Source organism: Paroedura picta, chromosome 7 (genome assembly GCF_049243985.1).
Source record: "Paroedura picta isolate Pp20150507F chromosome 7, Ppicta_v3.0, whole genome shotgun sequence".
Classification (NCBI taxonomy): domain Eukaryota; kingdom Metazoa; phylum Chordata; class Lepidosauria; order Squamata; family Gekkonidae; genus Paroedura; species Paroedura picta.
In genome coordinates this window covers 36,321,595-36,334,699 of record NC_135375.1, presented here as the reverse complement: position 1 = coordinate 36,334,699, position 13,105 = coordinate 36,321,595, and the positions used below count along the sequence as shown (strand labels likewise).

General features: G+C 40.4%; 1 protein-coding gene across 1 annotated transcript in view; it reads left to right on the top strand.

Moving 5' to 3' along the window:
- Positions 1 to 13,105, top strand: part of ACOT12 (acyl-CoA thioesterase 12) — a 41,734-nt gene that overhangs the window by 1,072 nt on the left and 27,557 nt on the right. Inside the window, exons 2-3 of the mRNA XM_077347494.1 lie at positions 3,731 to 3,800; positions 12,382 to 12,442. Of these exons, the coding sequence (XP_077203609.1) occupies positions 3,731 to 3,800; positions 12,382 to 12,442 (131 nt within the window). The remainder of the gene's footprint in view (positions 1 to 3,730; positions 3,801 to 12,381; positions 12,443 to 13,105) is intronic.

Here is a 13,105-nt window from a genome sequence, read left to right as displayed (position 1 = left end):
GTAAGATACCTCATGTAAGATGAGCATACCTGTATTTACATTTTTACATCACTCAACCTGAAACCTGCAGAATGAAATCCACTTAAGAACAGCAGACAACAAATCAAGCCACACCTACAACAGAATGCAATGAATTCCTTCTTGTATTTCTGGTGCTGGCCAGGAATGCATGAATATATTACATTATGTTATGCTATGGTGTATTATACTAACCTAGTTTTAGACATGAATAAAGCTAACTGCATTTCCAGAACAGATTGAATGATGTGCAAAACAAGAAGTGTGCTCAAAAAGAAGGAAGGAAGGAAGGAAGGAAGGAAGGAAGGAAGGAAGGAAGGAAGGAAGGAAGGAAGGAAGGAAGGAAGGAAGACAAGAAAAAGTGATGGAGAAAACCCTTAATTAAAAAACACACAATGTCCATTTGTCATATTGGTTAAATTAACTGTAATGTCATGAAGGTCACTTGCTGTAAGTTTAAAGTTATACTGGATGAAAGTATAATGAAAAATTCCCAATGGGTAGCCATGGAGTCTTTGTCAACAAAATAAAACATTTTTCAAAATATTTATTTATTTATGTATTTATAGTTCACCTTTCTCACAGAGAGACAAGGCACACTATACAAAGTATAACAAAAACTAGCAACATCAACATAAGCTAAAGCCTAACACAATTTATTCCTGCACAAATTTTCATGAGTCAGAACTCACTTCATCAGATCCATGAAGTGCTTTTATATTTGACCTGATGAATGTATACTTCAAAATATTTGGTGAAGTGAGGTCTTATGCATGAAAACTTTTGGAATAAAGTATGGTAATCTTTAAAGTGCCACTTAAAAAGAATAAATTTAAAAATTGGATTATTAATAGCATAAAAGTAATTTGATCTAAGTGATGGAAAAAGAGACCATTCTGGAAAGTATAAGAAAGAACTGAAAAATATAATCATGTGCCCATATAGGTATTTATCTTTTTCTTGATAATGTTCATATTTTGTACAAAATAATGTTATAAATCACATAAACACATGTAGGATAAATTCCTTAGCAATTTTTAATGGTCTGCCCTGTCAAGGTTTAAAATATCAAACAAATTAATCTACTGTATGCTATTACAAATGTCATTTGCAAATCCGGATGTGTTCTTTAGACAACACTAATGAACACACAAACGCTTATTAAATACATGTATGAACACATATTTTTATGGTATCTACTTACATAATTGTATGGATGTTGTTTGAATATTTGTAATTCCTACATTTTAATTTCCTATATGAGACACTGTGGTTTACTAGAGCATTATTCCTGTAGAGCAGGAGTTCTCGAACTGTGAGTTGAGACTCAAAAATAGGCGTGACTCTCACAGATGGATTGTGGGGCTAAGAAGAAGGAAGAGGATGAGCTAGGAAACTCTGAGTGACTCAGAGGTAAATCTTGTGCAAAATGGCTATGAAATGGGCAGCTACTAATACAATATATTTATAAGTTCTAAACATGAAAAATATATTACAAACTTGTTCAAAATTAATGGATGTGAGAATCCTGTATTTATTTTGGGGGAGGGAAAACTAGCTTGGGACTATTTTGCAAGTAAGTCCCAAAAATACATCCCAGAAGTACAGTCCCTGTTTGAAAAGTATGAGAACCCCAACTGTAGAATGTTTACTTCATATAGATGAAGTACAACTGAATTACTGCAATATTTTTGGAAAATATTTTTCTTTTTTTTCTGTGGTATTTATGGCCACAGTTGACAGAATAATTTTATTTACAATACCTTAATTGTCACACCATTCTTGTGAGACGGGAAAGATCCACAATTTTGAATGTTGGAATTCTAAACAAAACCAGAACTGGAAATAGCTTGAAGAGTTTTAAGCCATGTACTAAATTCATTATCTATATTCACTCTTTCTTTAATATACCTCACATGATTATTGTAGGATATAATGGGAGAAAAATGTGAAAGTTGCTTTAAGAGAAGGTAAAAGTTTAAGTAAACAAAAATGTAATACAAAGCAAACTTACAGATTTCTAAACCCATTGACTTCAGTGGACGTAGAAGGGTATAAGTCTATTTAGGATTGCCACTTCCTTCCTTTGATAGTGTAAACTATAATACTCCAGCAATAATTTATACAATTCCATCTAGCTCTCAGATTCATTCCTATCTATGTTTTTTTTAACTATTATTTTATGGGTATCCTATTTTGTCATACAGCAGTATAAAAATAAAGTTTCAAGGGTTGAAGTAAAAGTAACAAGTGGAGGGTTTCAAATCTTCACAAGGCAAAGAAAGCTAGAGTGACAGACTGCTCTGAGCATCCTGATTAGCCAGCAACAGCTGAGAGGGAGCTGATATTCTGGTGGTGTACTGGCGAGATTTTATTCTGCATCTGATTTAGATGCTGGTTCCGAAAGAAGTCTCACAGATCCTTAGCTGGGTACCTGCTCTGAGGATAAACTTCAGTTAGAGAATAGCTAATACATACACTCACAGCTGTGGTAAGGCAGCCGTCCGAAAGTTTTGCCCATGAGGCTGGGAGTTCAATTCCAGCAGCCGGCCCAAGGTTGACTCAGCCTTCCAAGGTCGGTAAAATGAGTACCCAGCTTGCTGGGGGGTAAACGGTAATGACTGGGGAAGGCACTGGCAAACCACCCCATATTGAGTCTGCCATGAAAACGCTGGAGGGCGTCACCCCAAGGGTCAGACATGACCCGGTGCTTGCACAGGGGATACCTTTACCTTTACCTTTACACTCACAGCTAATCCACACAGTATCTGGACAACTGGGGAAGATATTTGGCAGTGGGAACTTGGGTTATACTCCCAGTTCAGACAAATTGAACTTCTAAGGAAAATCCCTGCGCAGTTAAAAAGAAGAAATCTGATATAGGAATTCCCTCAGATTCATGTGAGACAGCACTTCAGATTCCTCGGTAGTCAGTAGGTTACTGGTACTTCTAGGAAGGGGGAACGAGGTGGCATAGAGTGCCCATCCTCTGGAAACCTGGGAAGTTCAGTGGACCTCAACAAAAAAAGATTAAAAAGAAAAACAGGTATTTTTTTAGACAAAAACATTAATGGAACCTCTCAGTTTAAAAGAAAAAAGCTGAAAGAAAAGCTTATGAACTATTTTAAAGTCTGTAACTAAGAACTTCTAACTTTTAATAACAAAGAAACCACGCTACAAGGGGTACTTATTTTGTGAGGGAACAACATTTTATTTTATTAGGGAAAAATTACCTCAGAAAGGGGAAATGTATAAGTTTCCATCATACCTTTATTTGAATAATCATAGTAAATAAAAATAAAACTTTACTTTGTTTCATATTACTTAGCATAACATCTTGTCTCCTTGTCATAGACTATATGTAGAAAAATACCAATAGTGTTGATACAGAGAATGTGTACAATATAAAAACACCTCAGCTCAAGGACTTCTCAAGAGAAGCATTACCTCTGACATATTGGCAGACTTTTGCCTCTCTTTGCATGACAATATCCTTCTAGGAAGAAGAGCACATGGGCTTATTTTATTTGAATGCTCCTTTAATGTGTTTCTGTTCAACTGGATATATTCAGCCAAACAGATGCATGACAATGGCAGACATCAATGCATATCTGTTTAGAAAATATCATATGTGAAATGGCCTGAGAAGACAATCATAGTTAGAGAAGATTGCCTGGTGTTTATAATTCTCTATGTTGGATTTTTCTTGAAGCTGAAAAACATGCTGGCTTCTCTTGCGTGACGGCATCCGTGGATGATATACAGTTTGAAGAGACTGCCAGGTACAGATCTGCATTGATACTATTAAACTTAACAGCCTTTCTTTATTTTCTATTTAACAAAAATTAACCAGAATTTATATCATCTGAGATAACAATCCAATGTTTTCTGTATAGTAGAAGGTTCATTTGGCTACAATAAGATAAAGTAACCCCAATGATTAAACAGTATGCATCATTTTCACCAAGTAACTATAGTTACTTTTGGTCAATAAACTAGGAGATCATTTGGTAAATTATGCAAGCCATTGACACTTGCAGACATGCCAGATATAAGTTTATCTGGAAAAAAACATCAACACTTGACCCATTCCATTCAGCCTTCTGACCTAATCTCAGCTCTGGTTGCCCATCCAGGACATAAAATAGAAGGTGGTCCTTCCGTCGCGTTGGCTGGGTGACGTCGTGGGCGGCGGGTGGAATGGTGGGAAGGGGAGGGGTGGAGGGGGGTGTGGGGCAAGGGACGCAGTTGTCTGGTGGGTCTCGTGCTGGCGGCGGAGTGGTTGCGGCCGGCGCAGGGGAGGGCTTAGAAAGGAGTGAAGCATGTGGAGGCGGCCTTGGTCGGAGGCGTGAAGCACTGTAATCGGGTGGAGGGAAGCTGGTGAGGGGAGGGGAGCGAGTAGGGGGCGCGGGGTGGCGGGGGGCAGCGGTGATGGGTTGTATCTGGAAGAGGGGGGTCGCAGGCATGGCGGGGAGCATTGTCAGAGGGCAGGCTGGATGGGGTGGGGGTGGGAGAGTGGCGGGTGGGGTAGCAGGCGGAGTATCTGAAGGGCGGGCGGCTGGCGAGGTGGCTCGACAGCAGGCCGGCTGGGAATGGTGAGCGGCAGGAGAAGGCAGGCGACGTGGGGAGGTGGGTGGGTCGGGAGGCAGGCTGAGCAGCGGAGGGGCCAATTGGTCCCTCCACTGGTCAGTCGGGGGGCAGGAGGCGAATCGTCTGCCTTCCCCATCACGGACGGACTCCTCCCAGGGAGGCCTTATCCTTTTATTTTAACCGCGGAGGGGTTTAAAGATGGTTTAAAGTGTTGTAAACCACCCCGAGTTTACAGAAATGGGGCAGTATACATATATCTATCTATATCTATATCTATATCTATATCTATATCTATATCTATATCTATATCTATATCTATATCTATATCTGTATAGCTCTCTATATAAAATGGACAATCTCCAGAGAAAGCTGGACCTATGCAGATTTGTGCTGCTGCTTCTCTTAGATCTGTCGATGCCATGAAATCAATTGGTACAAGCAGAGACGACCCATCAGCCGAAGATGAATAAACAGAAAGAAATTTCCAAGCTGGCAATGGCAAAAAGCTTTATTCAGAACGAGTTCCTAGGTATAAAACCTTGTTTTCGTGTTTTACTTCCTCAGTAAACTTATTTCTGAATTGGTTTTTTTTCAGGGATACAAAGTCTTCAACCCACTACCTAATTCTAATATTTTATATACCTCATACTTTATATTTTAAGCCATATAATTTGGGTCTATTAGTATCAATATGGCTTATAAATATGGCTTAAAATATAAAGTATAAGGTATATAAAATATAAGAATTAGGTAGTGGGTTGAAGACTTTGTTTATATCCCCGGAAAAAATCAATTCAGAAATAAGTTTACTGAGTAAGTAAAATACAAAAACAAGGTTTTATACCTCGGAACTTGTTCTGAACAAAGCTTTTTGCCATTGCCAGCTTAGAAATTTCTTTCTGTTTATTCTCTTAGATCTTACAGCAGCATTTGATACAGGTGACCATGGGCTGCTAACCAATGTAGGTTCAAGGCATCTGAATAGAATGACTACAGTCCTATCTGTGAAATTGGGGACAGAGGGTGGCATTTGGGGACAGAACCTCCCAGCATCATGCTCTGATATGCAGGGAGCTATTCTTTCTCCAATATTATTTAACATCTGCATGTGCCCACCTCAGCGGAGTTTGGTCTGGGGTGCAATCAGTATGCAGATGACACCCAGCTATTTCTGCTGATGGACAGCCTTCCGCCAACACTCCCAGATGCCTTGACCAGGTGTCTTGAGACTGTGGTGGAATGGTTCAAGTGGAGTCAGCTGAAATTAAATCCAGCTAAGATGGAGGTCCTATGGCTGTGTCGACACACAAAGAGTAATATGGTGCAACTCTTGACTGTTTACAGGGTCCAACTAACATCTTTGACTATCAAGATTATATGGATGATTCTGGATGCCTCCTTATCTATGGAGGCCTAGGTCACAGACATTTCTTCCGAGGTGTTTTCTCATTCATGTCAGGTGTGGCAGCTCACACCTTACCTAGCCATCGTGATCCATGCAATGGTCACCTCCAGATTAGACTTCTGTAACTCACTCTATGCCAGGCTGCAGCAGAAACTCTAACTGGTCTAGAATGCAGTTGTACTGCTCTTGACAAGAGCCCCATGGAGAACACATATTACCACAGCACTCTCCCAAATGAATATATATATTTGCCACTTTTCTCAAATGTTCACAGAAGTGATTGCAATAAGAATTTGATAGTTGGAGACTATGTTGTTTATTTTATACCATTCATTTTCTATTCTAATATAGGAAATCCATGTGTAGGAAAGTACTAAATAGAAATTTGTTCCTATTTTAAATATTATGGGATAGATCCAAAGAACCATGACATTAGACAGTACTGACCTTGATTACCAATGATCTGATTCAGTATAAAGCAGTTTCATGTTGGTCATGTGGCCTTTTCTTTGACCTCTCTCTAAGGTCTTTCGTATCACTTCCTGCCTGGTTGCTTTAAGCAAAGATGCTGGAACCTTCTGCATGCAAAACAGTCTCTTATACTGAATCCCATCCCTTCCACAATAGTGAGTCAGACCACTGGTCTGTCAAGTCAGTATTATCTATCCTGATTGGCAGCAGCTGTCCAGGGTCTCAGGTCTTTTGAACTAGCTGATAGCTGTTCCCTTCCCCCTTAACACTACCCTGATCAGATAATGATTATGATATATTTATGCCATTAATCAATGTGTATTGAACAGAATATAGGAATTCAATTCAACTTAACATCAACAAGACTACTAAGGGAGAAAGAACAGTACAAATTAACCCTCTACTACTACCAATAGTCATCCTATAACTACCAATAATCCTATAACTCAGTCAAATTTTGATTTCCTTGTGTTTCCTAGAGATAGCTAGAATTTATGTATCTATCATTTATCCCTCTCATATTAATAAGAAATGCCTCTTTATATATGATAACTATTTTTATTCCACTTGGAAGGTTGTATTTTCACTAGTTAAACAAACTACAAGGAAAATAGCTTACTGCTATTTGAACAAACAAGCTCCTGTTCTTGCCTTTTAACATGGATGAATTTAAAAGCACGGTTTAAGTACAAAATTATGTAAAACAAATTCTTTCTCCCTTGTTCTGCATTTTCTTCATGTACTTGTACTGAGAGCTCTCAGTCCGCTACACTTCAAAAGGTCCTCATCAGTCACAAATGAGAACGCAACGGTCTGTGACTCAGCAATGTTCCTTGAATTCCAATTCCCGGTGCCTGTGTTAAGAATAAGCAGATTCCTTGGTGCTCCTCAGTAATGACAATGGGCTGAAGCAGTAAACCACCTATATATAAACAGAATTATTAGCCCTGGATGACATAGCAACTTTTGACAGCTACTAGGGGCCAAGCCCATTGCATTCAGGAATACAATGGGCGCAAGATTGGGGGGGATGGGGTGGAAGAACTCTGCAGACAGCTACTCCCTCGCCCCAGGACTTGGAAAGGGAACTTACAGGCAGGGGCAGCTCTCACACAGCAGGGATCTGCAGACTCTGAGCCTCAGAGGGAAGTGGAAGAAGGAGGGGTGGTCAGGGGTGGGGGACAGAAGGCAATTGGCTGGCCACTGGACAGACAGGCAAGTTGGTTGGAGGCACTCGGGTGGGACAGCCACCCTGAGTGGGTGTTAAGCGCTGAGTGGCACTTAAGCCATGAGACACACTCCTCCTCTTCCAAGCTCTTACCAGAAATATATTATGTGGAACAGATTTGCTTTTGATAACGTGAATGCTCCTGAGTTCCTTGGTACTAGAGATTGATTGTGTGAATCTAGCCACAGATGAAAAATGCTCTGAAAAGAAAAAAAGGTCCTGGAATGAAGGTACCCTTTCTCTATGGGACTGTATTTTGCCTTAAAACCTCCCTCCTCTCATATTATGATCAAGCAGTCAAAATCCATGTAGGGAGAGAAAACTGGCCTTAACCAGGAGGAGGCCGTTTAATTGTGTCAATGTTTTTATTGAATTTATATGATTGTTTTTAAGGTTGGTATTTACTTGCCATGAGACAGGGTGGAAATATGTTTTTTATTATTATAGAAAAATCAGTCTGACTAGCTTACAACTGGCTAAGTGGGTACAACTGGCCACATGGTTTGCTGTCACATAGAAGTTTTGCTCCTGTGCAGAATCTAAATCAGAGAAGGGTTTTTTAGAGTACACAACATTTCCAACAGTTATCTTATTTCTGTATTTTCCTCCACAATGATAGTCTTTCCCAAATCTGATTTGGAACAATCTTTTGGGGAAGATGCACTCATAGGAAGATGTGCAGCTTGGTATAGTGGTTTGGCAACTTCCAATCTGGCGAGTCGGGTTTAATTCCCCACTCCTCCACTTGCAGTCAGCTGGGTGACCTTGGGCTCATCACAACCCTCATCGTGCTGCTCTCATAGAGCAGTAACATCAGAGCTCTCTCAGCCCTACCTACCTCCTCACCTGTTGTGGGGAGAGGAAGGGAAGGTGATTGTAAGCCACTTTGAGACTAATCCTGGTAGAGAAAAGCGGGGTATAAAAAACAACTTGTTTTCTTGCCATACCAGCATCATTTTCCTTGCTCGAGCCACTGCTAGATTATGAAGACATCTTAATACTCCATTTTCTGGCTCCTCTGAATTCTCATCTTCCATTTTCTAAAAAATGTCCCGATTTTATAATCTTTCTCCTTACAGCTTTATAAAAAACAGACTAGGGTGGAGTCTGCACGGAGCTTTTATTCCAATCCCAGGTCGATTCAGTTCCTGCCATCTCCACTGAATGCAATTTCCATTTTGATTTTGTCAGATTTAAATTTTCCCTCTGCAACAAACATGATTGATCTGAGTGACCCTACCTTTATCCTGCAATATTTAGGAGTGGAAATAACCCTCAATATTTTCAGAATCAGATTGAGAAAGCATGAGAAACCATGTGGATCTCCAGCTGCTTTGCATTTGTTGCTGAAGCACCATGGTAGAGAAGACCTGATTGGCCAAGGCTGTAAGCTTTTTTTTTTAAAGGGAAGCCCTAATTTTCTCCTCAACTTACGCTCTAGAAGCCCTAAGTTCTGTGGATAGAGATTTGCCTTGTGTTTTTTTTCTCCCTCCTCTGCTCCCCCCCCCCCGCTTCACGAAAATAAAGAAAGAGGCTCCTGCTGTGCTTGGCTCCCCCTCCCTTTCTGAGCCTTCCTAAGCATGTGCAGAACACTTTTCTGTTTCAATTGTGTGTGGGGGGAAGAAGAAGACCGAGTTCAAATCAATCTGGATTCAGCAGGATCCACAATGGAATAAACAAAGTAAGTGTAGAATCAGCCTAGGGCAGAGGTCTCCAAACTTTTAAAAGGCTATCGGCACCTTTGGAATTCTGACATGGGGATGGGTGCAACTACAAAATGGGAGAAGCATGAATAAGCCTGAACATTGCCTCTAGTCTCAGTGCCTAAGAGTACAACTAGGTAAAGGTAAAGGTATCCCCTGTGCAAGCACCGAGTCATGTCTGACCCTTGGGGTGACGCCCTCTAGCGTTTTCATGGCAGACTCAATATGGGGTGCTTTGCCAGTGCCTTCCCCAGTCATTACCATTTACTCCCCAGCAAGCTGGGTACTCATTTTACCGACCTTGGAAGGATGGAAGGCTGAGTCAATCTTGAGCCGGCTGCTGGAATTGAACTCCCAGCCTCATGGGCAAAGCTTTCAGACGGCTGCCTTACCACTCTGCGCCACAAGAGGCTCTAGAGTACAACTACCGTACTACAAATTGACAATTATTCCATAGTTTTGTTGTAAGGATTAGACCCAGGCTGTCCATTCATGGAATATTCTTCCAGATCTTTTCTGTGAGAATCTCCTATAGAAACAGAGTGCTCTTTACTTCTGCCAGCTAGATTTGAGCTCAGAGTTACCTTGCATCACAATTACATTTTTAGTTAGGACAGCTGCTATGCTTCTGGCATTTCTTTCAAGTGAGCCAATATAGGTTATAGTGCATTCGTCAAGTCAAGTATTTATTATTACGGTACTAGACCAGTAGTCAAATTACAAGGTACATAAAAACATCTGGCATTAACAAGATAAAAGAATCATTGATAACTTAAATATTATAAAAAAAGATAAAAACATTCCAGCTATCAGAATCATTCTGGTTTTAAAACTCACAAGCATTATCTCAAGCTACTGAGACTATCTCTACCTAAGTTGCTCCAAATCCAACCAGCTCTTCCTTGTTTTGATTGCTCTCCAAGCAAATCTGGCCACAACAGAAGTTATTTCTGTGCTTTTGTCTGACAACATGTCTGTGATTGCCTCTGAGTTGGGCTTATTCTGTAGGGAAGATATAAGTTCTCCCCTGAATTGATCGTATAGCCTACACTGGAGTAATACATGTTCAGATGTCTCAATGCTCCCATCCTGGCGGATCACAGATAAACGATCACAGATGGGTATTTTTTTGAATAAGCCTTCCCTAAAAGCGGATGGGAGCATGTTATATCGTAAGAGAGTAAATGATCTCCTATGTTCTGGGAAAACAAGATTAGATAAATAAGGTAATGGCCTCAAATTATTAAGTGGAGGCATTGGAAAAAGTGGATTTTTTACTTGATTGAAATCCTGTTGGCGATGGATATCTAGGATTCTTTGTTTTATTGTTTCCTTTGCTCGGTTGAAACCCAGAGACAGTATTAACTGTTTGGATAGACCATATGAGCAAAGTTTTTTCTCAAGAGTGGATATCCATGGTACAACCAATGATTCAGACATCATTAGGTAAAGCAAACCCTTTGTGGAAAAAAGCAATTTTAACCAGTACATGGACATACATATCCATATTCTGGTCTGGACAGAATACATTCCTGTTTCCACCCAGATTGAAGCATTGGAAATGCTGGTTGGTACATGGAGCAGGTATCTTAAAAATTTAGCCTGGGTCTTTTCTAGGCTGGAAATATTGGCATTTATACACAATGGGGCCATACATCATCTGTGCTAGAGGTTTTGCCTTGAACAGCTTAAGGGCTGCGGGAACATTACGCCCACCTTTGTGCCAGAAGAATTTCTGAATAGCACCTGAGCTTCTCTGGGCATTTGAGGAAATATATGATATATGGGAGTTTCTACGGCCATTTGATTGGAATAGTACTCCCAGATATTTGTAAAATCTGACCTGTTCTATGGGTGATGAATTGAGATGCCATGTATATGTTTTAGGTTTGTTACCAAAAACCATAATCTTTGTTTTTGAATGATTGACCTCTAGCTGGTTCAATCGGCAGTAAGTACCCAGTAGAACCAAGCCCCTTCTCATTCCATTTGGCATTCTTGATAACAGGACAGCGTCATCTGCATAGAGCAGTAGCGAGATATGTTTGTTAGCTAATCTGGGGGGATGTAATTCACTATTCTGAAAATGTTCAACCATATCATTTATAAAGATGTTAAACAGTAGGGGTGATAAAACACAACCCTGCTTAACTCCCCTAAGTGCTTTAATACAGTGGTCCCCAACCCACGGGCCGGGCCGCGAAGGCCTTGGCGCTGGGCCGCGGCTCCCTCTCTGCGCCCCCCCCCGCAGTAAAAAACTTCCCAGGCCGCAAGCTTGCGGCCCGGGCGGGCAGTTGCCCTGCCGGTCCCCAGCCTCGAAAAGGTTGGGGACCACTGCTTTAATAGAATTAGTCAGATGACCATGGGCATTACACTTAATTCTGATGGTAGTATTTTCATACCTAGCACGTATCAAAAATAGAAGATGCTTATCTATGTTAGTCTTAACTAATTTCTCCCATAGTAATTCCCTTGACACAGAGTCAAAAGCCAATTTCAAATCAACAAAAGCTGCATACAGGGTTGTCATAGAGCTGGAAGAGTATTTAACTACGAGATGATCAAGTATTGTACAGTGATCTTGTGTTGAACAACCTTCTCTAAATTCTCCTTGTTCATCTGCCAGAAAATTATTCTGGTCCAGCCAATCCCGAAGTTTCCACTGAAGATGTTTTGCGTAGAGTTTGCTTATTACGCTTAGTAGACTTATCGGTCTATAATTGGCTGGGTCATTCAGATTCCCTTTTTTATGTATGGGTGCAATGATTGCCACCTCCCAACCCTTTGGGATTTTCCCTGTCTTATCAATTATCGTGAATAAATTGGCCAATACTGTAGTGCACTCGTCTCTGTAGCAATGATCCTTCTGCAGTCAGGAGTATTTGGATGCCATTGTTGGATCAGGCCCAGTAAAGCCTTCACACTTTTCATGATACGTTAATGTAATGAGATAATTTTCTTAACAGAGTTGGACAAATTATCAGCATCAATGCAAAAGTAAACCGGGCATTCACTACCAGTATGGAGGTAAGAGACCATTTATTTGCTTGTTTTAAGTTTTAACATACAGCTTTATATACACTGTTTACACCGAATGAATCAATCAATGGAAGATATTCTTGCTTATTCTCGAACTTTCATTTGCCTTTCTTTCCCCACATCTTAAGAGTACTTCAAGTCATAACATTGCTTTCTTTTCCATTCCCAGATCAAAAGGTCCAAGTTCCCATGATATCCTCCACTTGTAGGAACTATTGATTTCTTTCTGTAGCTTTTTCAATTCTGCCTCCATTTATCTTGTTGCTGCTTTAATAAATCTACCTCCCCAAATTCATTGCTGAGCTAGATTTGAGCTCAGAGTTACCTTGCATCACAACTGCATTTTTAATTAGGACAGCTGCTATGCTTCTGGCATTTCTTTCAAGTGAGCCAATATAGGTTATAGTGCACTACAGGCTCTGAAATGTTTTTGTTCAAACAAGTCCTACAGTTAATTAATACTAATATCTACAGACTTATCAGGACAATCAGTTAAAGGTGTGTCTTCAACCTGTTTTAGCCTCTGTAGGATTTGAAGCACAATCCTAAGAGTGCCTTCCAGGGTGTTCTTCAAGATCCCACTGAATAGCCTTGAGCATAATTCTGAGTAGACCTGCTTTGATTGGTGCTACTAATCTTGCAGGCTCCAGT